This window comes from Grampus griseus (assembly GCF_964374135.1).
Source record: "Grampus griseus genome assembly, chromosome: 7".
NCBI classification, from domain to species: Eukaryota; Metazoa; Chordata; class Mammalia; order Artiodactyla; family Delphinidae; genus Grampus; species Grampus griseus.
The window spans coordinates 55,208,574-55,231,599 of record NC_139001.1 but is presented as its reverse complement, the minus strand read 5'-3'; the positions used below and the strand labels follow the sequence as shown (position 1 = coordinate 55,231,599).

Here is a 23,026-nt window from a genome sequence, read left to right as displayed (position 1 = left end):
CCAGAAATGCTTAATAAATCTGGAACAGGACTAATTCACCAGAAAGTCTGGGGATGGGTGAGATGGGGACAGTGGAAGGACAGGGTGTGAGAGAAAGAGGAATAGTGCCTAACCAGCTGGAGTGGCTGCAATCAGGTGGTTAAAATGTGCCACATAAAAATGATGGTTTGCTGCTGTCTTTTCTAAACAACTGGGAAGAAGTCCTGTGAAAAGTCTAGAACAGATTCCTTATTTCCAGCACCAAAATCTTTTGATTGGTTTTCTATCTACAATGTCTATTGTCTCTAAAAAAAACCCCAAACTAACTCTCACTTTCCTTTGTTCTGTGTAACTGTTTCCGGAGATTCAAAAATCCCCCCTCTCCTGCAATTTGCATGCCTGCTGAAACGGGACCAATTCAAACATCATTTTCTAATTTTGAAGGCAAATTTATGGAGAGGAGGCAAAATAAAATAAATTAGAAAACGAAAAGACACATTCTCTAATTATTCAACTAATTTCTGAACGTTTTGAATGTAAGCTTTGTTACTTTAAAAACTACTTGTGTGCTTTTAGCACTGTCAGAAAAGCATGGCTAAATCGTCAAATAATGAAGAAACACATAAACAAGAGCTGTTTCTTACCGAAATATATCACGATGGTTTTTGATGTTCCAATCATATTCTCCTTTACTGACAAGTTCGAAGAATTCAGTTCTCCTCCTGCATGAAATCAAATGAAAAAAGAAAAAAAACAAACCCTGGAATGAAATTTCTCAGTCTGTGCGGTGACATAAACACATTTATGGGAAAATATAAGACCACCTCAACCAAGTAACTTAATATTTGAAATCATGAGGCTAAAGTGCTATCAAAATAAATCACTTTAAAAAAAAATGTTGAGGCTTCAAGAAAAAGCCACAATCATTTCTGAATGTATTTACAACGGAGGAGATTATCGAGCCACAAAACAGAAAACAGTGTGGTCCTGCATTTGGGATTACTTGATGTGAAGCCCTGTGACTCTTACTGAAAGTCAGAGAAGGGAGGCAAGGACACATAAAAAGCGGGAAGAGTTCCAGAATGTTCTTTTATCATTCAACTTAGAACTGACCTGTATGATGATCCAAGATATGATAAACTCCCTGGTAGTAAATTCAGGACAAATACTTTTGTAGAGGTTAGAAGATAACTATTTCACCATTTCAGTGCTTAAACACATAGGCTATGGAGTCAGAAATAACTCTGTTTAAATAATGGTTCAGTCACTGCCTTGCTCTGCAACTTTGGAAAGTCACTTAAACCCTCCGAGCCTCAATTTCCTAAGCTCTAACTTGGGGGTCCTATTTGCTGACTCAGTTATTGTGAGGATTAAATGAAACGACATGCAGCGCATTTAGCATGTGTCTACACATTTTAAGTGCTGGATACACACGCATGTGGAGACACATTTGGAGATGTATAGATATGGAAAAGACAAGAAGGGAATCTTCTCAAATTGTGAATATAGGGTGACATTTCTATTTTCAAAATCTTCCTTTAGTCTAGTTATGTGATTTTCATATTTATAGTGAGAAAGGAAAAAAAAAGACATCACCATTTTTATTCTTTAAGAATCATTTCCCAAGGTTTCACTCTCTTGGCACTTCCTAATGAGAGACCATTTAAAGGATTCTGGCACGCTGTTTCCCGAAGTGCATCCCACAAAATGCCAGTCTTAGGAGGTGCTGCATGAAAAGGAGTGCTCTGGCCGAGTGGGTATGAGAAATGCTGCCTGTGATATACCTCTCTAGAGACTCACCACGACAATAGCCTTTTGAAGGCTCTGCAAAATACTGAGAAAAGCCTACTCACCCTGACTTAACCACAGAATCCCATAGCACTGATGTTTTAAGGAATACACTTTAGAAAATAGTACCATGTCATTTATGGTGGAAATCAGAGTAGGATCTTAAACACTTATGCTGACCCATTGTAATCTGGGGGGACAAAGGACAAGATGCTGAGTGCTATTGGCTTCTCTGTTTCTTGTCTGGAGTCCCCATCACCAGCTGGCCAACAGTATGGACTTCTTGCCACCTGATCAGATGGAGAACTCAATTCACCTGAAAGGGGGCAGGTCAGGAAGACAAACAGGTGACTCATTTCCTTATTTGAGACACAAAGGCAGGGCCTGGATTTGCTTCTTCAAGTGGGTACAGGTCAAGGTCACACCACGGATGGAATAATCTCCCCAACAACATCACTGCACCTTTACCACCTTTTTCACTTGCCCACTCCCTTCTTTTTGACCATGGTCATGCCTTTTTCACATCACCACCACTGACTGTGATCTGCAGTAGAAAGAGATGGTGGAATGCAAAGAGCCCACGTCTGGACTCACACAGACCTGGGCTTGATGCTGACTGTCACTCACTAGCTGTATGGTCCTGGGCAAGTGGTTCCACATTGCTGAGCCTCAGTTTCCAGCTCTGCGGTGAATATTTGCAAAGAGGTGCATCAAGTGTTTGGTACTGGTAGATACTCAATACCTGATAGCCATGGTTGATGTGTAAATAATATTAACGGTATTACTGCCAACAGTGATACACACTGGACTAATTGGACTTTATGGAGATTGAAGAGGTCATCTACTTCTTTTTTCTGCCTGAATGGAAATTCTTCTTCTTTTGAATAATTGTGGAGCAGAAAGTTTGGTGCAACAGATATTTATTGAACACCTACTGTGTGCCAACTCTTTACTAGGCTTTATGGACACAAGACAATTTGTAAACATCTCTGAGTTTACCAGGGGTGATCAACAAATACAGGTAATCCCCCTTCAAAGGTGATGCTAATGATAATACTAATGATACTGGGACTAGAGTGAGGTTAGAGAGAGACTCGCCTTGGGTACAAAATTCAAGTGGGTGCCCCAAACTCAGTAATCAAGACAAATAATATCTTAATGCAATGTTTTTAAAAATCAGCATAAATACAAAAAACCCCATGATGAACAAAACATCAAAATTTTAAATAAAGACAGGATCTGACGCTGCACTCTTCGTGACCCACCTCAGTTGCCTGCCCCTACTCCTCACCCTGAGGAGGCTAATATTTGTTGGGCCCTTATTATGTTCCAGGCGGACTTCCTGGGTTCTGTCACTTATTAACCACATGACTGACCTTGGGTAGGTTATTGAACTTTGCTGGGCTTCAGTTTTCTTGTCAGAGAAGAGTAACAGCAATAGGATCTATCTTGTTAGGGTTGGTGGGAGGATTCAATGAGATGATTTATGTCACACACTTAGCAGAGTGCCTGGCACACAGTAGGTGCTCAGTAAGGATTAGCTACTGTTATTAAGCTCAGAAGGGTTGAGTGAACTGGCCCCAGGTGGTGAGTGGCAGAGCTGGGATACGAACACAAGCTGTTGGAATAATGGCTGCCCCAAGCAGCTAAGATGTGCTCAGGGTGTCCTGGGAGCACAGAGGAAGGCACTTGGCTTAGATAGGAGAGTCATGGAAGATCATGGAAGGCCTTCTGAAAGAGCTTGTCAGTCATCATCTCTGTCATCATAAGCACCTGGATGTCTTTTCAATCCTATGAGTTATTCTAAGAAATCATTAGAAGGCAAGCTCTATGAGGACAATAGCCTGGCCCATTTTTGTTCACCCCTGAATCCCCAGTGCCTACAACAGTGCCGGACATGTACCAGGAGCTCAATAAATATTTGTTGAGTTGGTGAATGAATGAAGAAGATGATCTCAGAAAACTATTCATTAAAGAAAAAACTCTTTAGACACTGGTTCCACCTAGATTCCAATTGTTCTACACTCTTCACAGCTGTCATTTGGAGAGATTGAGATAAGAAAATAACCTAAAACCTATCCAAGAAAAGCCCTGTCTTGAAGACTAGATTCTAACTTGATCCAGGTGGACAACATAACAAGTTGGGGGAAATGTAAGAACACCGTTCCCAACCAACGTCTGACCCTTCCTCCATAACTATTGGAATACCTGCTGAGAGTATGTTCAATATATGAGACATAACATTTTTGATGTAAAGTGGAAGCATATTACCTAGGCGTCTAACTCAATATAGAAGTTTGTTTGTTTTAATTGCAAATGTATGACATGCCAACCAAATAGCACCAGAAGAATAAATCTCCATGATTATGAAAATTTTAACACCTAGAGCTGCTGGTGTGAAAGTCTTAAATCAACTGAACCCAAAATCAGTCATAGGCATCATATAACATTATAACAAAGCCAGGGTCTACTGCATCAGGACAAAAGGGAATATCCACTATCCCTAGGGGGTGGTAGGTAGAGGAGGGGCAGAAGGAATCTTTTCATAGAGAACAGAAAAATGTGGCATACTAATTTTATTTTTCTCCACTGACTATTTCTTTTCTTTTTTTTTTTTTTTTTTTTTGCGGTACGCGGGCCTCTCACTGTTGTGGCCTCTCCCGTTGCAGGGCACAGGCTCCGGATGCGCAGGCTCAGCGGCCATGGCTCACGGGCCCAGCCGCTCCGCGGCATAGGGGATCTTCCCGGACCGGGGCACGAACCCGTGTCCCCTGCATCGGCAGGTGGACTCCCAACCACTGTGCCACCAGGGAAGCCCAATGTGTGGCTATTTCTTGATAGGTTCTATTTATTCTGGCGTCCCAAGGTTTGGATCCCTCTTTGCCTCTCTGTCTGTCTGTCTCTATGTGTGTTTGTGTACATAAATCACACACACACACTTATATATATGTAAAATTGCTGGGTCATGGAATGATTTCTATGTTTAATTTGAGTTTTCATTATAAATACAGATTGTTAGGGGTATACGGAACCTTTGAAAAAAAATCTGCTGTAATTCTCTCATTTATAGGTGAGGAAACTCAAGGTGAAGGAAGGTGAAGTGATTTGCCCAGGGTCCCAGGGTAGTTATGGGCAGATCTAGGTAGATTCCGGGTCCTGAGCTTCCCAGTTCTGGCCCTCTGAGATAATCTTTATAAACTGTGTGTTGCATGAACGGGGGCAAAATAGGCTTGCATGCTGTGAAAATCTGGACATAGGTATAATGGCATCACAGGCTGCTGTACTAAGGAAGTACCCAGTACTGAGTACCACGGTGGGCACCAGACAGAGGTCTTTCCGTCAACAATGAGATGCTCCAAAGAGCTGCAGATGGCCCAGACCAGATTGGTAGTCTGCAGCTCTAGGTGGTGTATTTCTGACCTCCTCCTTAGAGATAATCGTGAAATTCACTGTGCTTTTGAGAAATTGGCCCACACAGATGCTCTTTTTAACATCTGTATGTGTATGTGTATATAGATCATAGAGTCAAAATCAGCATATGTGAAACTGTTAGAAATAGGAGTGCTTTTAAAAACATGGGGCTGCTAAAACGAACATTTGAAAATCCACAAAATTATATAACACTCCCTGTATCCAGACTCCTTGTCATGAGGAAATATATCATTAACTTTTCAAGCAGATCATTGGGAACCTTGGTTTTCAAGGACAATGGCAAACACCTCAGCTAGTGGAAAGCAACTTACTGGAAAATCTCATTTATAATCATATATGTTTTTATTAGGCTTTTATTCTGCTCTCCTGACATACGTTTCACTCCGAAAAATAGCAATCTTTAAAAAAGCACCATTTGAACAGCACTGCTAAAATTACCTTCAAAAATAATTTTAAAGGTTGGTTACCAGTCACCCATCACTACATTGAAAATTTTTCTGGTTTGTAATTCATCTACAAGGCACCTTTTATTTGTAAATTGAGAAATCACCAATCCTGTGTATATTTTAATCAGGAACATTTTTTGTAAATTTATATAACTATACATGTATATATGGACACATAATCTTTATCTATTTATCTAACTGTTCTGAATCTACTAAAATTCTATGAATGTTAGGAAGGTTTTACTGCTGAGGTGGAAAATCATCATTGTGACTCTCCTGCAGTTTCAACTCCAGAATTGTCAGACGTGTGGAAGGAGAGTATAGGGGACGGGGTGGAATGGGTATAGGGGAGGGGAATTTTGTTCTTTCAGCGTTCTTGCAGCTCGTTCAACAGGCAGACCATACATCTGCGACTGATTGCTAAATGCAGATTCTGGAGACACTTCTGGACTTTGGGCATAAAAGCATCAGAGAGGAATAATAAATTAGTAGGCAGATGTTAATTCCAGTAATTATGACTAAAGGCAAGAAAGTCATATATTTTATTTTGAAAGTGAATTGTCTCCCTGTGTTAGACTAGCACTGATAACACATGACCAGCTAAGAACCTGAATGAAATTACCTGTTAGGTGCTGTGCTGTTGGTGACAGCACGAATAAAACTGGCAAATGCAGGAAATGGAAAGACCAGAACGACTCTCAATATTGAAAATGACAGAAAATTAGACAATACAAGGCCCTGTTAGTTCAGTTGATCCATAATCTCCAGGACAAGAAGTGGTCCAAGGGGTGGCTGGATAGAGCATGCCCTAGTTGCCCCTGCATTTACTTGGCCCGTAGCACTCCCCACGATGTGGTATTACTGTTTTTCTCACTTTTACACTGGGTTCTCAGTCCCTGAAGGGGAGAATTATGTCTTCTCTGCCTGTGATCCCCAGCAACTAGCACAGTGCCTGGCATAAAGAGGGCATCAGTAAGTGCTAGTGGATAAATTTCTCATGTTTTATTCAGTTGCAATATCACGTGGATGGGGATATGAGGATGAATAGATATAAAATGCTTTGATGTGCATAGAAAAGTACCAAAATATTTCTTCCATTAACCTGTCACTGTGTCTGTTGTTTTACCATTAGAGTAATTTCCGTGGGTTAATTCATCAGCTCTGTTAAAATATAAGAATGTTTGGGAAAGAACAATGGGTTAAGCCCTGTAAGTCATTACACCTTACTATGCATTAATTTATCCTCTTCCTTTCCAATATGGGGCTAGTTGAGTGTAGGCTACTATAGAGGTTGAAAACTCTGAACATAGTGGACTCTTAATAAACATTTGTATGAATATTCCTGTCTGCATAGCAGTAGAAACATTTGTTGAGTTCCTATTGTATTTTATAAAATAAATTATTTTGGATATTAGTTTAATTTTTAGAAGGACAGTCAAACCATAACTCCTAACAATCTAAGACAATTTAGTACATTTTGTTGTCATCATCAGATGCTTTTGAGAAATGCTACTTATTGCATCCCTTTGGAAAGACAAAGACAAAGAAACCATTAGACTGGGCATTTTCCTTAATGGCTGATGAATGCTTGCAGAGCACAAAGGGAAGTGAAAAATTTTCAATTTGAAGATTAGTCTGATGAATTTAGAAAGCCAACCAGAAAAGCATTAAGCACCCAAATGGGTTTATAAAATCTGAATTCTTGGATAATTCTCGGTTTAAATAGTGATCTGAGGCAATGTGGCATGGAGACATGTCACAGACAACTTGATGACTTTGGGTAAAGTATGTGCCCTCTCTAAGCCCAGGTATCCTTATCTAGAATATGGGGATAACAATATCTACCTTGCAGGCTGATATGAGAATTCAATATCAAAGAGTTAATATTTTGAGAATTTATTATGTCAGGCAGTGTGTCAGGTTTGGGGGCTCCAAGAGTGAGCTAAAGAGGAAGATGTCTGCGTTCATGGAGCTCCCATTCTAGTGGTGATACAGGGAGATACTATGCCTAGAACAGTGCTGGGCATGGAGCAGGCACCTGGTAAATGATGGATATAGTATTCTGTGGTCACAACCTGTTGGGGATGAATGCTAAACAGTTACTGCTACCTGAGAGCAACAGCTTCCATGACTGTATTAAAGCTAAAGAACTGCCAACTTCTGATGTCCCAGGATAGCTCAACAACAAACAAGGAGCCTCTACTTGCAGTCTCAGCCCCACAGGTGAGGCTCCTGAGCAACTCTCACCTGGAGCCTCCACCCTACCCACAGCCTGCTGGTGGCATCAGCAGTTTGTTCAGTTGCCACCGGCTTGATATCTAGTGGGTCTGGAACTGGCATTACTGCTGCCCTTGGTGCCCAAGTATTTCCAGGAGTGGCCTCAGTTTCCCCTTTGGTTCTCTTAAACTAACTGCAGAGAGAATGACAGAATAGTTACAAGCATTTTGGAGTCTAAATACTTGGTTCCAATCTCAGCTTTACCATTTAACATGGTGAGCAATTTACTGAATCTCTCCAAACCTCAGTTTCCTCATGTGTATGATGGGGTCAATAATAGTACCTGCTCTGACAGAACTGCTTTAAGTATTAAATGGAATAATGTATATATAAAGCTCCCAAGTGAGCACTCAGGAAATTTTAGGTGTTGTTTTTATTACTAATTGTGGAAGATGCAAGGTCATCTTTGTTGACTTCATGCAGACAGTCTAAGGCAACTGCGACATCTCTTTGAAGTTTTAACACTTGTAATTTTGGATCTCTCTCTCTGTCTGCCCCAACAAGTGCCATCTTTTATGGTCCAAATTTTATTAATTTTTCCGGCTGAATGATTCTTTTCTTTATAAGGTACTTTAAATGATCGGTGTTATCAAATTTAAATTATTTAATCTAAATTTTAATTATCTTTCACATAGGTAATCTCCTTTGGCCACCACAAGGACTCTAGGAGCTCGGTATGGGTGATGTACCTGTTCCCATGTTGCTGACAAGGAAACCAGGGCAAAGAGAGATTAAGTGAGTGACTCTCTCAAAGTTACATGGCTGTTACCAACAGGGTATATCTAATTCCTGCTTGAGATGCTGAAATTACTATTTAATTATCAAAGCCATATTCACTGCGGGGACTCAGAAATAGGCACAGAAATCAATTTCAGAAAATCACTCAGCAGTAACTGGAAAATGCTTTCAATGAGTTGGAAAATCAGACTAAAGACTTAACCCCCAGACTTAGGTTGTGAAGCCTAGAAATTCACACTGAGGTTTTGTTTGATTTTCTGTTTTTTAAACTTGTGAATTCTGCTTTCACCCATCATTTGTAGTATAGAATCCTGAGCATACCCAAAGCCATTAGAAATTAAATTTACAAGGTTTTGTGGTTGTTTTTAAAGGAATTCCATATTTCCAGGAATTTTACATTTTTCCCTTTTGGCTCATGGCAGGAAATCCTGCCTCCAGGAATGAGTCATAACCTCCCTGCAAAAGGACTGGATCTTCTCCCTGCCTGCTTTGACCCCTTCTAGATTGACTTTCCCCTTCTTAGGGGAGGAAAGCAGTGAGCTTCCTTTTTGGTTGACCTCAACTGTGTCAAGGCTTTTGATTTAAGTAGTCAGGGCAGAAGAACCAAGGATGATCCAAACTTCTAGAAAGGGTACAAGGCTGCTCCATTGTCCACCTTCCTTCAGCCATTGCTGCTCCAACCAGCACCATGGCTCCTGCCTCGGCTGCCCTGTGCCTTGCTTACTTTCTTCCCTGGCACTTCTCTGCGCCCATGCATGGGATGGGGAATGGCTGTAGGAATCCCCAGCCCTTGGGCATGCATGTCCTGGAAGTGCATGGAAGTTTTAACTCCCATGGAACAGCCTCGCTGATAGAGGCTGGAGGCTGGTGGGTAATTCTGAGGTGCAGCTTATACAAGACTTTTCAGACAGTCCCTGTGGTATCAAGCCCGACTGACCACAGTGGTGACCAACAAGGGAATGTGTCTTTACAAGAGCTTCCCTCCTTCCCCATTTCACTGTCCCAGTCCCCGACTCCTACTCCTGATGTTACCTCCAAAACTAGACTATGTGCATGCAAACCCCTGTCTCTGGCTCTGCTTTGGGAGAGAGGATGGGAACTCATCCTGCTTTTCATAATAAACCAATTCATGTACACCTGGGAAGGTCAATGTTTCCATGTAATGCATCCCCAACTTAAATGACAACTACTTCTTAATTCTTCCATTAGAGGAGGAATACAGTATTTGTGGAAAAGCCTCGAAACAGGAGGTGTGGGTTCCAGCTTAGCCACTAATTAGTTATGTGACCGAAACTACACTATTTAACCTTTTCAAGCTTAGTACCTGATCTACAAAATAAAGGAGATGAATTGGATTACATCATTTCTAACATCCCTTCCAATTCCACAACTGTATCTCTGTGAAATAAAAGCAACTGGGAGACAGTCTGTAGTAGCTGCTTTCCCCCTCATTAACCCTAGGAATTGTTTTGCCTAAAAATATGGCAGTACTTTAATGCAACTTTAGACAGGCAAGTGAATCAGCCTCCTGAAGGTCTAGATTAGAGAATGAGCAGCTATTCAGAAACTCAAAGAAACAATAAGGCTGACAAAAAGAGAACAAGCCAGCTTTTCTGGAGTCAGCAAACATTAGCCGGGGCTGCAGCATTAAGATAAGAGCAGAGTAATGAGAAAACAAGTTGCAACCAACTTCCTTGACTGCATCCCAGCGGTCACTCAGTGATTCGTCACATCCCTAACAGGGCTTAATGAATGCACTCCTACTGTTGACATTTTTTTCTCCCTTAGAACTTACTTGGAAACTTGGTTTGGGAAAATGCTTCTACTTTGAGAAAAATAACACAAAACCCTGCAAGTGTCAGACACAGGAAATAAGAATATTAAAGGGATACAGGCTTCCATAAATAACCAATTCAGGAGCATCAATTCAGAAAAAGATGGAACAGCATGACAGTTAAGTCAAAATGAGGGCCACAAAACATGCAAAATAAATAGCCTATAAAGCAAATGAGGTTGTAGATGCCACCATTTATAAGACATACAAGACATTTATAAGATATAAGACATTCATAAGACAGATAACATAGGTACTATTATCTCCATTTTACACATGAAGAAGAGAGGCTCAGAGAGGTAAATAATTTGATGACACACAGCTATGTAGTGGCAGAGCTAGGATTTTTTACTTTTAAAATATATTTTAAAAATTAATTAAATTTATATTTATAAAAGTAATACAACAGTTAACAAGTCAAACAGTACTAAAAAGCATATAATGAAATAAAGCAGTGTTTTTCATATTGCTGCCTTGTTGTCCTTTGACTGTATTTCTCAATGCTTTCATTTGATTTTTATTTTGGCCATCATGTTTTTAATTTGCAAGAGCTCTTTCTTCTTCTACAGTTTGCTCCTATTATTTTTTAAAGCGTTCTGTTCTTATTTCATGGGGGCAATATTTTAGCTCTCGAAGGATATTAACAACAGTTTTTGGTTTTTGTTTTCTTCCTCTCCCTGTTTTCTCTGAATTCCATTTATTTTCTGTTTGCTTTGGTCTCTGCATTTCACATGCGAGACTTTCATAAAATGTTCTGTGATCCTTGCTATCTGCATGTTAAGAGTACGGCATTAAAAGGCTAAGCAGGAGTTGTATGTGTGTGTCCCCCACACACACTGCATACGACACATTTATACTAAAAATTATTCATTGTTTATCTGAAATTCAAATTTAACTGCACTTCCTGTACTTCCATTTGCTGAATCTGAGAAACCTGGATGTGTGGCTTACAGATTCTGGCCTCTGGGTGACTGGGCTATGGGCTTGGGGTTTCAATCCAGAGACCTGTTCCATTTGATTTCATCCCTTCTTCTGAGCTCTGTGTCTCATTCCCACCTTGAACTTTTCTCAGTCCAGAGTGCTTTCTTTCATTTCTCCAGAGAATAAACCTCTGCCCTTCTCCAGGGATAGAGGAAAGGGAGTTATCTGGTTAGGTTGGTGGAGGACTTAGTGGGCTCTGAGTGTTCTGAAAACTGACTTTTTAGTAATTTCCTTGTCTTAAGCTGTGAGCGTCGCATTCACTTTTCACTGGTACTTTTTGTCTCTAAGCCCCAAGCAAGGCTCTGCAAGACAAACTGGCTTGCTTCTCAGAGTTGTCCTCCCACTTTCCACTCCACTCTGCCAGATCAGTTACATTCATCAGCTGGCCTTCCATTTTCCACAAATGGATTATCTCTTATCAGTTGTTTTGGGCCCTCTCTGGTTCTCTGATTTACGCCTTTTTGTTTTTGCTTTTAAATTTATTTGGTGCCATTTTAGTGGCGTTTCAGAAGGGAGAGGACATAGACACTTGGGCTCAATACACCAGGTTTAACTAGAATGCCAGAACGAGACTTAAATCCAGACCAATATAATTCCAAAGCCTTTTACTCCTTGCACTGTACTGTGTCATAACCCATTCACTAGAGACCAGCAATAAACACCTGTGGCACAGATTATCCGTTGTCTACTCAAATATCTCTCTTCCCTTTCTTTCTTAGTAATAGAACTCCTAGACTTTAGCAGGGCACATAATTACCCAAAATGAAGCCTTCCTTTCCTAACCTCCCTTCAACCTAGGGATGGCCAAGTGACTAAATTCTGACCAATGAAATGGAAGTGGAATTGTTATGTGAAGCTTCCAGAAAACTCTCTTAAAAGATAACTTGCATCACCTTTGGTCCCTTTCTTTTTTGTCCCTTCCTTCCTTCTGATAACTGGAATGTGGACATTTTGCCTGGAAAATGAGCAGCTATCTTGGACTCAGGTGGAAACCATGTGTTTGAAGGTGGCAGCACAGAATGATAAAGTAGCCTGGGTCCCTGATGACTTAATGTAGCTACTCTGCCAACTGCAGATTGCTTATCTCCAGATTTCTTTTATGCGACAAAGAAGTAAGCTCCTGTTACTCTGGGTTTCCTGTCCCTTACAATTGAATCTAATTCTAACTGATGCAGTGCCAAGTACAATAAAATTCAAAGGGAGTGACATACGCTTCCTGGAAAAGGTGGTAGAAGATAGTTCAGCCAGATGGGGAAGTGGAGGAAGAGGATTCCATGTAGGAACGGTGAGATGATTGGGGAACTAGGGCCATTGCATAAGGTGTTTTCACAGGGTAACATGCAGTTAACTAACAAAAAGGATTATTTTTTCTGAAAAACAAAAAACAAAGGGTAACATTAGACCTGTCTGGTTGGAGTACAAATCATGCTGGAGAGAAGTGGAAGATAATAATGAAAAATAGTTGGGGGCAGATTATGGAGGGAGAACCTTGAAATGCGAACCAAGTTTAGAGGTTGCTTTGAAAGCAATGAAGCCACTGAAGGCTTTTAAGATGGGCGTTGGAGATGCAGGTCTAGAATGTGAGGTAGTATTAGAGTGAAGAATTTCAGGGTCTTCTCTATGCCTCTATAGACGTAATATAGCACTGAGGCTAGGGGAGTGAATCTGAGTAGAGTAGAGAAAGAAGAACATGGGTTCAGGAACTCATACGTAGAAGCAAGGAGAAAAGAAATCTATAAGGGATCCAGAAAAGGAGAGAGGAAGGCAGATGGATGTTGCGGAAGAAAAGAGAGTAGAAATTGACAATGAGAAATCAGTAAACCTGTAGATGTCTCAAAGAAGCTAGAAAATATCAGAAATGAGTAAATGACATCGAATTTGGGGACAAGGAAGTCTCTGGTGACCTCTGAAAGTACAACGCTGGTAGAATGTGAAGGTGGACGCTGGTCTCCAAAGTGTAAGTGGGTGTTAGGAAAATAAAGGTACTCATGTGCTCCATTTATTTTAAAAGGTGGGCAGTAAAAGAAAGGTGAATTGAAAAGCAACTAAAGACCAAGGGGTCAGGTCAAAGAATTTTTTAAGGAAGGGAAGTTGTTTGGTCTTTAAGATCAGAGCAAACTGTGCATATCAGTGAAGGAAGAGATAACCAGGCTGCCAAAAGAGGTGGTACCCGAGGGAGCAGGTCTCACAGGAAACGAGCGGGATGGAATCGCCAGCTCAGATGGAGGCCTGAGCTTTGGGAAAAGGAGGATGGCTCTTCTGAGAAAGAGAGCTAGAGGAGAGGCAAGGAATGAAGGCTGGGCTTTCTGGTCATCCTTTCAGCAACAAATCTTTTTCATTAGCATCATCATTGCCATTAGAGATCTAACCGGAAATCATAGTCTAAAATAGCAATCTTAGCCAGTCTCTAAAATAAAAATGGCCATCACTTAGTTTCAGCCAAGAGTCCCAAACAAGGCTCATAAAACAGAGGAAAGATATAAATCTCGTGATTGTAGCCCTGATTGTCTTGTTTTATAGACACCACACTAATGAAGTTCTCTTAGATGAGGGGAAAAAAACAACAACAAAAAGTTTAGGTCATTTACACATTGATATCAGTGCTAGAATAACAGGCAATCCCTAATATGGACCTGAAAATTAATTACAGCTTGAAACTTTAGATATCCATTTGTCAAATAGATCAAATGCCAATACCTACTCAAAGTACAGCGTGAGGTCTGTTGCTAGTATTGACTGCTTCAAAAGCTGCATAAGGTCACTGTATTCCTTGGAGGACAAATTAGCAAAGATGTTGTGACCCTGGAACGAGAACGTACAAAGTCACAAAAGACAACGTTAAATCTGAGCTTGGTGACTACGTTTTTCCTTTTTTTTTTTTTTTTTTAAAAAAGGTTTAGAAACATGATAAAATCATTTTCTAAAAAGCTTAATGACATTTTGTGCAACTACAAACAGATTCCCTGGCAAACATAGCAAAGCTAGGAGTACAATCATTGTTGAGGAGGACCACCAAGGGACACTTTATTATGCTTAGTCTTGAAGACAAAATTGAAGAGTGTTTGAACTCATCTTCCTCAGGCCACGTTTGTGCCAACAACTCCATTTAACTGCCCACGTCCTGTGGAATTACAGAGCGGAAAAGCTGACAAAACTTTCAGGAATCTTTCTGACCCCGATATATCAATACATACTAGTCTCACTAGTAAAGACTTAAGTTGGCCTTTTGGAAGTATTTGCTCTGGCAACAAATGACTTCAAGGAAGAGAAGAAACATTAGACCAGTGGTACAAATGGGGGTGATCTTGGGAATGGGCACTTCTAGCAATGTCTAGAGACATTTTTCTTGTCACACTGAGGGACGGTGCTACTGGGATCTAGTGGAGAGGCCAGGGATGCTGCTAAACATCCTACAGTACACCCTACAGACCCTACAACAAAGACTTACTTGGCCCAACATGACAATTCTGTTGAAGTTGAGAAACCCTGTGTTAAGCTGTGAAGATACGTCAGGATGGAGTGTGTGAAATTCAGGACAGTGAATAATTACTGAGTAGCTAGAATGTATAAGATACTGCTCTTGGCATAGGAGGGCTCTAAAGATGCCTTTGGCCTTGAACAACCTGCAAGTACACCTGTGTCTCCATACCTTTGAAAAGTACACCTTTTTCCATCCAAATTTGTTTTAGCCACACTAGACAGTTCCACAGTATTTTTAATAAAGTGTGAAAAAATCCTTTTTTTTTTACATCTTTATTGGAGTATAATTGCTTTACAATGGTGTGTTAGTTTCTGCTTTATAACAAAGTGAATCAGTTATACACATACATATATCCCCATATCTCCTCCCTCTTGCGTCTCCCTCCCTCCCACCCTCCCTATCCCACCCCTCTAGGTGGTCACAAACCACCGAGCTGATCTCCCTGTGCTATGCGGCTGCTTCCCGAAAAAATCCTTCTTTAAATGACTGACAATTCACTTAATTTGCTTTGAAAGTTAAGACTTCATTTGTCAGGTTTTCTTAGCATGAGATATGAACTCATAAACAGGTGGTCTGGGAACTGGATCAGTTTTAAACCTAGCGTTGAGAGCCAAAAGATGGTGCAGAAGGAAGGCAGTGAAATGACTGCCTGAGAATATTTTCCAACAAGAGGTACATTAATTCTTCCAGGGAACCAGAATATCAATTGGTAAATTACTACCTACCAGGTACCAGATGATAGATAATCTGCTTCCTTGAGTTAATTTATCTCATTGGGGGAACCCACCACTCCTTAGAGACTAAAGTATATTGGTTCCACCTGGGACCAGGTCCAGTATTAATAATAATTTTCAAATGAACTGTTCCAGACCCTTAATTCAGCCATTAGGAAGAAGACTAATAACTAAAGGAATGCCACACCATAATTCTGCCCAGCGTTCTTTGCCTCAGCCTTGCCCCATGGATCAATCACAGGCTGGTGTACTGGGGCCTGGGAAAAAGTGGTTGGGACCTCTGGAATAGTGGTCATCTGGTTCCAGCCACACATCTAGCATCTCTCAGGGAAAGAAATATAGCTATTAGGAGCCAGTTACAGTAAAACCTAATGTGGAGTCCAGGAGAAAGTTGGTCTGAATTTGAGGATCTTGATTATTTTGAAAGTGCATTTTACTACTTTTAAAGGACATAAAGTAACTTAACACAATTTATAGTTAAGAGAGTGACAAAGCCAGCCAGGTTAGCTTTAATAATAACAATAATAATAAAAGTTAATTTGCAATCAATGTATTGCTTATATGTAAATTGGCCTTCTACAGTGCCTCAAGGGTTTGGTCTCTAAAATAGATTAGTCTCCCTAAAACACTACTTCTACTCCTTGTTTAGGGAGGAATGGTATTGATGGGGGAAAAAAAATGTAGAGGAAGAAAGGACTGGAGCAACTTTCTTCAGGCTATCTAACCTCTCTGTGCCTCTGCATTATTTGGAAAGTGGGGTGGTGATGACATCTGCATTTTTGCCTTTCTGATGGGCAGGATGGGGCAGGGCGGGGGGAGCGTCAGGGCAGAGCCTGAACACACCACTGCTTGGTTCCATTACTGTTATTCTGCGTTCTTCAAAGAGAACCCCTGGAGTGAAGTGCAGCTGATGTATTTTGTTTATATGAAGACGAAGTCTGAGTTAGTGGGGTTTGTTTTCCCAGAGAAACAAGCAAATGACCTTCTAAGAAACCCTGACCTCCTGTATATAATCTGTTATTACAAAGGTGAGAATGTCTAGCCTCAGGGGTGTAAACCCATCATACTACCAGTACAGAAAAGATAGTCTGACCCCAGTTTCCTCCTGTTCCTACTTCCCTCTGCCACAGCATGCAGCTAAAACATGGCCTTCATAGGAAAATTCCAGAGCTGCAGATGCTGGGATACTGGTTTCTGTCAGAGTTACTGAAAGCCTAACCCTTGATGTTTCATTCCCAACTGCAAATACATCTCCCCCAGCGGTTTTGCCTTCTGCAGCTGCACTCAGGTTCCGGAGTGCCGACTCTCCTTTATGGGGTCGAAGAAGGCTTTCGTGATATTGCAAAAGACACTCTTTCTCAAGATAAGCTGGAGGAAAAAAACCTCCATATTTAATGATGCTATTCCAGCAAAGCAGGGCCTTAATGATGATAATAATAATAATTAATGGCACAGCTAGAGAACTGACAAATAATGGGGAACAGATGATCCCTTCCTGGCCTCAAAAAAAAGTCTGTATGCCTGCAGAAAATTAAGCAGATCCTTTCTTGGCAATTTCACACTCAGACGCCTCAGCCAGAGTCAGTTAGCAGTTTTACTTTTTTTCCATGGAGAGCTAAAAGTATAAAAGACCAACTACTTCTAACTCCTGCAATGCACATGAAGCAAAATAAGCCATATGGCTGCAGCCCTGGGTCTCAAGTTTAGTTGCAGTTCTCACTTTCAAATCGGTCCCACCAGCAATTTTAAGTTCTCTGATCTTTTATAGGTTTCTCAATTATGCGAATAAAGTGTAACTTTCTCACCCTGTTTCTGCTTCTACCATCTTTTTAAATGGGTTTCACAAAATGGAGATGTTGGGCCACTCACTACTTGGATCTGTTAGTGGGCTTCTGTATTGTTAAGAAAGGTAAGGCCATGCTCTGGTGACAAGCTGTGGCAGTCTGCTCTGCTAAGTGAATCTGAAAAGCCTCCTAACCAATAATAAAACCCAAATGAATCAGCTCAGGACGAATTTGAACAAGGTCCTTGGTCAGGCATCTGAAAGAATTTTTAAAAAGCCACACAGAAAAGGTCCAATAGTGCCGATTCTCTGTATCTTCCTGTGGCATTGCAAAGAAAGAGAAGTAGGAAACATCATTTCATTGGTTTTCTTTCAAGGGGAGAAGCAGAATGTTAGGTCTGTACCTCGCTTTGAAGGATCATCACTGCGTGGTTGAAATGGTGATGCTCTAAGGTAGCAGAAGTTCCATAGAGTTGGGCCAGGGCAGAGCCACTCCTGAAAGAGGACAGATGTGTGAGTGACCAAGGTCCTTCACCCGTCAACGATCCCCCGACACTGGCTCTTTGGATCAACGTGTTTCTCCTGCTTCCGCAAAGGACCATGAGCAGATACATTCTCAGGTAACCACCTGTGTAGTTCACGAATGTATTAAGTAAACGTTTTGGGAATCTTCTCTGTGTTAGGCTAGATGCTGTGGATGATACGACCGTGAAAAAGACACAGCCCACGCTGCTAAGAAATTTACAGACTAGTAAGGGAGATGAGATGTGGTCCTACGGGAAAATAATGCACAGAGCACATAATATAAATACCATAGAAAATGTTCCAGGTCCAGTCAAAGTGCTTTGGATGATCTGAGGACAAGAGACATAATTCCTGGCTTTGGGGATCAGGATAGGCTTCATGAGCTAAACCTTATAAAGCTTCTGAGTGTCCAGAACGAATGTCATATACCAAATGTATTTGCGGCTCCATGGGAAAAGACCTTGTGAATATTATGTAGAACCCATTTAATCTGCTTTACATGTAAGGTTGACAAGCTTCTACATGTAAGGTTGACAAGCTTTTCCAACCTACAGTCACACTGTGATATCTCAATGTCGAACTCCAGAAAGTTCCCTGGATTTGGAGTCAGAACTCAGCTCTCGGTAATAGTTTCGGGTCATTACTTGGTTGCTTTAAGCATCAGTTTCTTTGTCTCTAAAATTATGATAATACTCTTTACCTCACTTGTTATTTAGGAGCATACAATAAAATACTTGTAAGTGCCTATCATAGTGCCTGCCATGTAGTAGATTGTAGTCTATACTAATTATTAATCAACAATGAAAATACATAGATATTTCCATTTTAAATAAATAAAATGTTAATTGATACTTGAAAGGATAATTTTGAATTATCTGTATATTTTGCTTATGTAGAACAACCCATTCCTCAACAATGTCAGTTTGGCAAGTGCTCATTTAAAATGTTCCAGTGTGTTCATTTCCAATTCTCCTGAAGTAGCATTTAGAGCATCTTAAGAGTTGAGAGACATTCTGAGAATCCTATGGTTTAAAGGACAGTCGTGGGATGGCAGCCGAGGACCCATGAAGGTTCTTGTGTTCCTTCTTGCTAATTGCAGAGAGTGTGGACATTGAAAGGGCAATTTGGCCTTAACCTGGAAATGACAGACATTGCCCGATCACAGTCTGCCCTTTTAGTGAGAGGAGCAAAGACTGCATGTAATGCCACGTGAGGGGTTTCACTCATAAGGTGCCCTCTAGCTCCAGCATGAGGAGGCCCAAGATCATGGCCGGTTTGGGGGTGCGGGGGACCTGTGATCTCTGGAAAGACTCAGAGCTGACCACATGTTGGAATAAAACAGCAGGGTTAGGGGTTATTAGGAATAGGGTTAGTAAGCAGGGTACTAGAGTTTAATCAGGTGGTGTTATTTCTTTAAATCTTGCCTTAATCAATATCATTTAATATGTTAAAATTTGTTAGGCTAATCTTAGCATTAAGTGATTAATATTTAACATTAGTCACTATTTTTCTAACATAGAGTTCATTTTTATGAAAATACATTTTTCAAAATGCACACTGTATTGTGTCTTAGCTGTATTTGTCTTGGCTTTTGAAATTCTAGGATGTTTTATATGCATGTCAAATCCAAATGCCTGGCATGGAGTAGGTGCATAAAAAATATTAGTTGCTTGGCTAATAAAGTTGTGGTGGTATGTCTAGAGATTATAGTTCAAACTGAAGGTTGACCATAATAAGTGTGTTAACATTTTAAAATAATGTTATTAATGATAATAGCTCTCATGAGAAGTACCTGTCATGAACTAGGCAACATATTAACACTTTAATATATTACTTCATCTAGTCTTGACAACAACCATGAAATAGGTATTATTTTCTCATTTTACAGATAAGGAAACCAAGGCTCAGAGAAGTTATGCTACTTTTCCAAGGTCACAAAGCTAATAAGTACCAGTTCTAGACTGGAAGCCAAATTGTGAAGCTTTTTCTCATTACATAATGAGAAAGATAATTATAACTTATACATTTCTGATATTCAGTTCTCCATTTTTGCCAAGCTGGTTGTCATCAATGAAAGAAGGTTTCAAAATTTAATTCAGAATTCTTCTAGTATAACTGCTAACCACAGGCTCAGATTCCTGTGATTTGTTTCTATTAACTAGCCATGCCAGATGTGCCCCAGTTACTGGTGTGAATCCTGATAAGAGAGTCATTGATGTAAAGTAGGGTCAAGATGCAAAATATCCTCTCTTCCTTTATCAGGTTGGTTTAGCAGACCTCACAAAGTTAAATCAGCTACATGATAACAAGTCACTAAATATTTTCTTTTTTCAGGATGAGTAGGATGTTTCCTCCTTTAACCAGGGGACACCTTGTAACAAAAATACTGGTGCCTCCTATGCTGCCCTCTCCTCTCCACCAGATCCACATGGATTTGGAACTGCTGCATTTCATCAGAGGACTCTCAGTGTGTTTGTGCAAATGCATCTGATGGCCCACGGTTTGAGCATCTTCATCCTCACATTCTCTTTGTTCCTTTTAGTAATTCCATCTTACATTGCCCCCACCCTCACACAATACTGATTTAATCACAATATGTAGATTTTGCAACAGAACCAGACTAATGCTATGAAGAGACTGTGATTGATTGATTGATTCATTCATTCATTCACCTAATAAGGACTGATGACTACTGCAATGCGGGACTGTGGGCATGTGGGATACAAAGATAAAGAAGACATGGCTTTTACCCTTAGGAAGCTCACAGTCCCCTGTAACTGCGCAGGAGACTTTCTCTGTCCAGACTTGCACTCACGATGTCACCTTTCTGCAAGCAAGATGCCATCTTAGCATTCACAGGATGGAGCATGATACTAACTCTACTTTTTTTGTCTAGAATGAAATCATCTAAGCAAGAATGCTTCCAATTCCATATGGTTCCTTTATTTACATTACTAGGTTTGGTCTCTGTCAGATTTTCTAAGACTGCAAGACATCCTGGTGCTCTCTCTCAGTCCAAGGCTCACTGAGAATGCGCCTACACCTGCCATTACTCATGCACATGCTATGAACCTCCTAAGACCGCAAGAATGAAGTCCATGGTCAGAAAACTTGATAAAAGTGGCAAAAATTAAAATCTATCTGTTAGGATAAACTTTATCAAAATGTATTCTACAGAATACTAGTTCTCTGGAATGTTAAATGGCATTACAGGCAGAAATAAAAATGGTCCCATGGTTAAATATGTTCGGGAAATGCTGGGTTTAAAAAGTTAAACTGTTTCTTTATTATAGGATTTCTCCGTGGCATCAATATGTGAAAATATGCACTGTGATTCTGCAGGAAGGGGACGTAATATGCAGTATTGACCAATCTTACTTGATCATAAAACCATTTTTAAAAAAGAAGACATGTCTTTCATGTAATGTACTTTATGTAAAGGCATACTGTCATTTATCATGTAAAATGTGAAAAAAAAAACCCTCAAATCAATCACATGTGGAAAAAAATTGACTTTAGCACCACACCTCACTTTCTGTGGTAAGTAAATCCATCATATCAGTAGCTCCGGGGCACAGGCATTGTAATTGTGAAAATATTACAGATACATGTAGGGTATGTGGAGACAGGGCGAGAGAAGGAGAGCAGAAGAGAATCCAGATCCCTTTAAGCACAGGAAGATTTATACCTGTGATCTTTCATGATGCTCATTATTGATTAGGTCATCCCAACATACTGAAGTTTTTAATTTTTGGACAGGCAGCACACCGAGGAGAAACTTATTAAAAAGAAAAGTCAGGGCTTCCCTGGTGGCGCAGTGGTTGAGAGTCCGCCTGCCGATGCAGGGGACACGGGTTCGTGCCCCAGTCTGGGAAGATCCCACATGCCGCGGAGCAGCTGCGCCCGTAAGCCATGGCCGCTGAGCCTGCGCGTCCGGAGCCTGTGCTCCGCAACGGGAGAGGCCACAACAGTGAAAGGCCCGCGTACCGCAAAAAAAAAAAGAAAAGTCAACGTGAAAATTCAGTCCCCATAGGCATCCAGCACTTTGCACAGGCACCAAAAATAAGCGTGTAAAAGGAACTTGTATAGCTATGAACTATGTACCTTCATAACTTCCCTAGATATGCATATTCAGTGGAAGTGTGCTGCCATGGTTTTCAGAAAAGACAAGAAACTTTCAGAAGGAAAACTATGAAAGGTAATTAGGAAATTGAGAATTGTTGGGAGGTGGTGAGGAATGGGATTACGCTGTCACGGCAGATTAATGCGCCCCCGTATTTCACTTCTGGGACCTGGCTGAAAGCGACAAGATGGGTTTTCATTCCCAAGAAATGAGTACAAGAGATTATGCTAGAAATGAATAGAAGAAGTCTCCTAGGAGAATATACTACAAAGCTGCTCGGTACTGATATTTAATCATCAGGGGCAGCTGTAATAGGGAGGGCGCTGAGTGGGAAACGCTGTCCCCGGAGAAAACAGGAGAGCGGTGTTAACAGAGTAATTTCAAAGCACTGTGGGATCGCTGCCCTGGCTACCTATCGATCATTCACTGCACGCACTCCAATACTTTAAAATTAAGAATAAAGCATGAAAATGCAAAGGTTCACTTATCAGAAAGGCTAAGAGAATAAATCATACTGTGCTATAACTAAAATCACAACTTTTTATTGTAGAGGCATTTTGCATTTTATATAGTAATTTGTCCCTTGCTAAATGTCTCGTTTCTTTATAGCCTTATATAGGAAAAAAGGTAGCATATGCTTTGCCACATAATAATTGGTGCATTTAAATCCCATTTCCAAATCACTTGAAAGGTTGGAGTTAGACTGAGTACTTTAAGGAAAGGGACTATTATACTCCCCACACAATGCCTAGCACAGTGCTTCGCACTTAGAGAGCACTCAATTAATGGGGAGTAAATAAGGAAATAAGGATATAGATTTCTTTCTAGGGATTTTCCTAAACAATGGCACACTTGCTGAATAAATCTTATTCTAATCAATAAAAAGGTAGTTCCTTCATCATGAT

General features: G+C 40.5%; 1 protein-coding gene across 1 annotated transcript in view; it reads right to left on the bottom strand.

Moving 5' to 3' along the window:
• PDE11A (phosphodiesterase 11A) overlaps positions 1-23,026 on the bottom strand; it is a gene marked incomplete at its 3' end in the record, with an annotated part of 412,203 nt that overhangs the window by 42,443 nt on the left and 346,734 nt on the right. The window contains exons 14-16 of the mRNA XM_082658917.1: positions 17,878-17,968; positions 14,177-14,277; positions 624-701 (exon numbers count right to left, since the gene is read on the bottom strand). Of these exons, the coding sequence (XP_082515043.1) occupies positions 624-701; positions 14,177-14,277; positions 17,878-17,968 (270 nt within the window). The remainder of the gene's footprint in view (positions 1-623; positions 702-14,176; positions 14,278-17,877; positions 17,969-23,026) is intronic.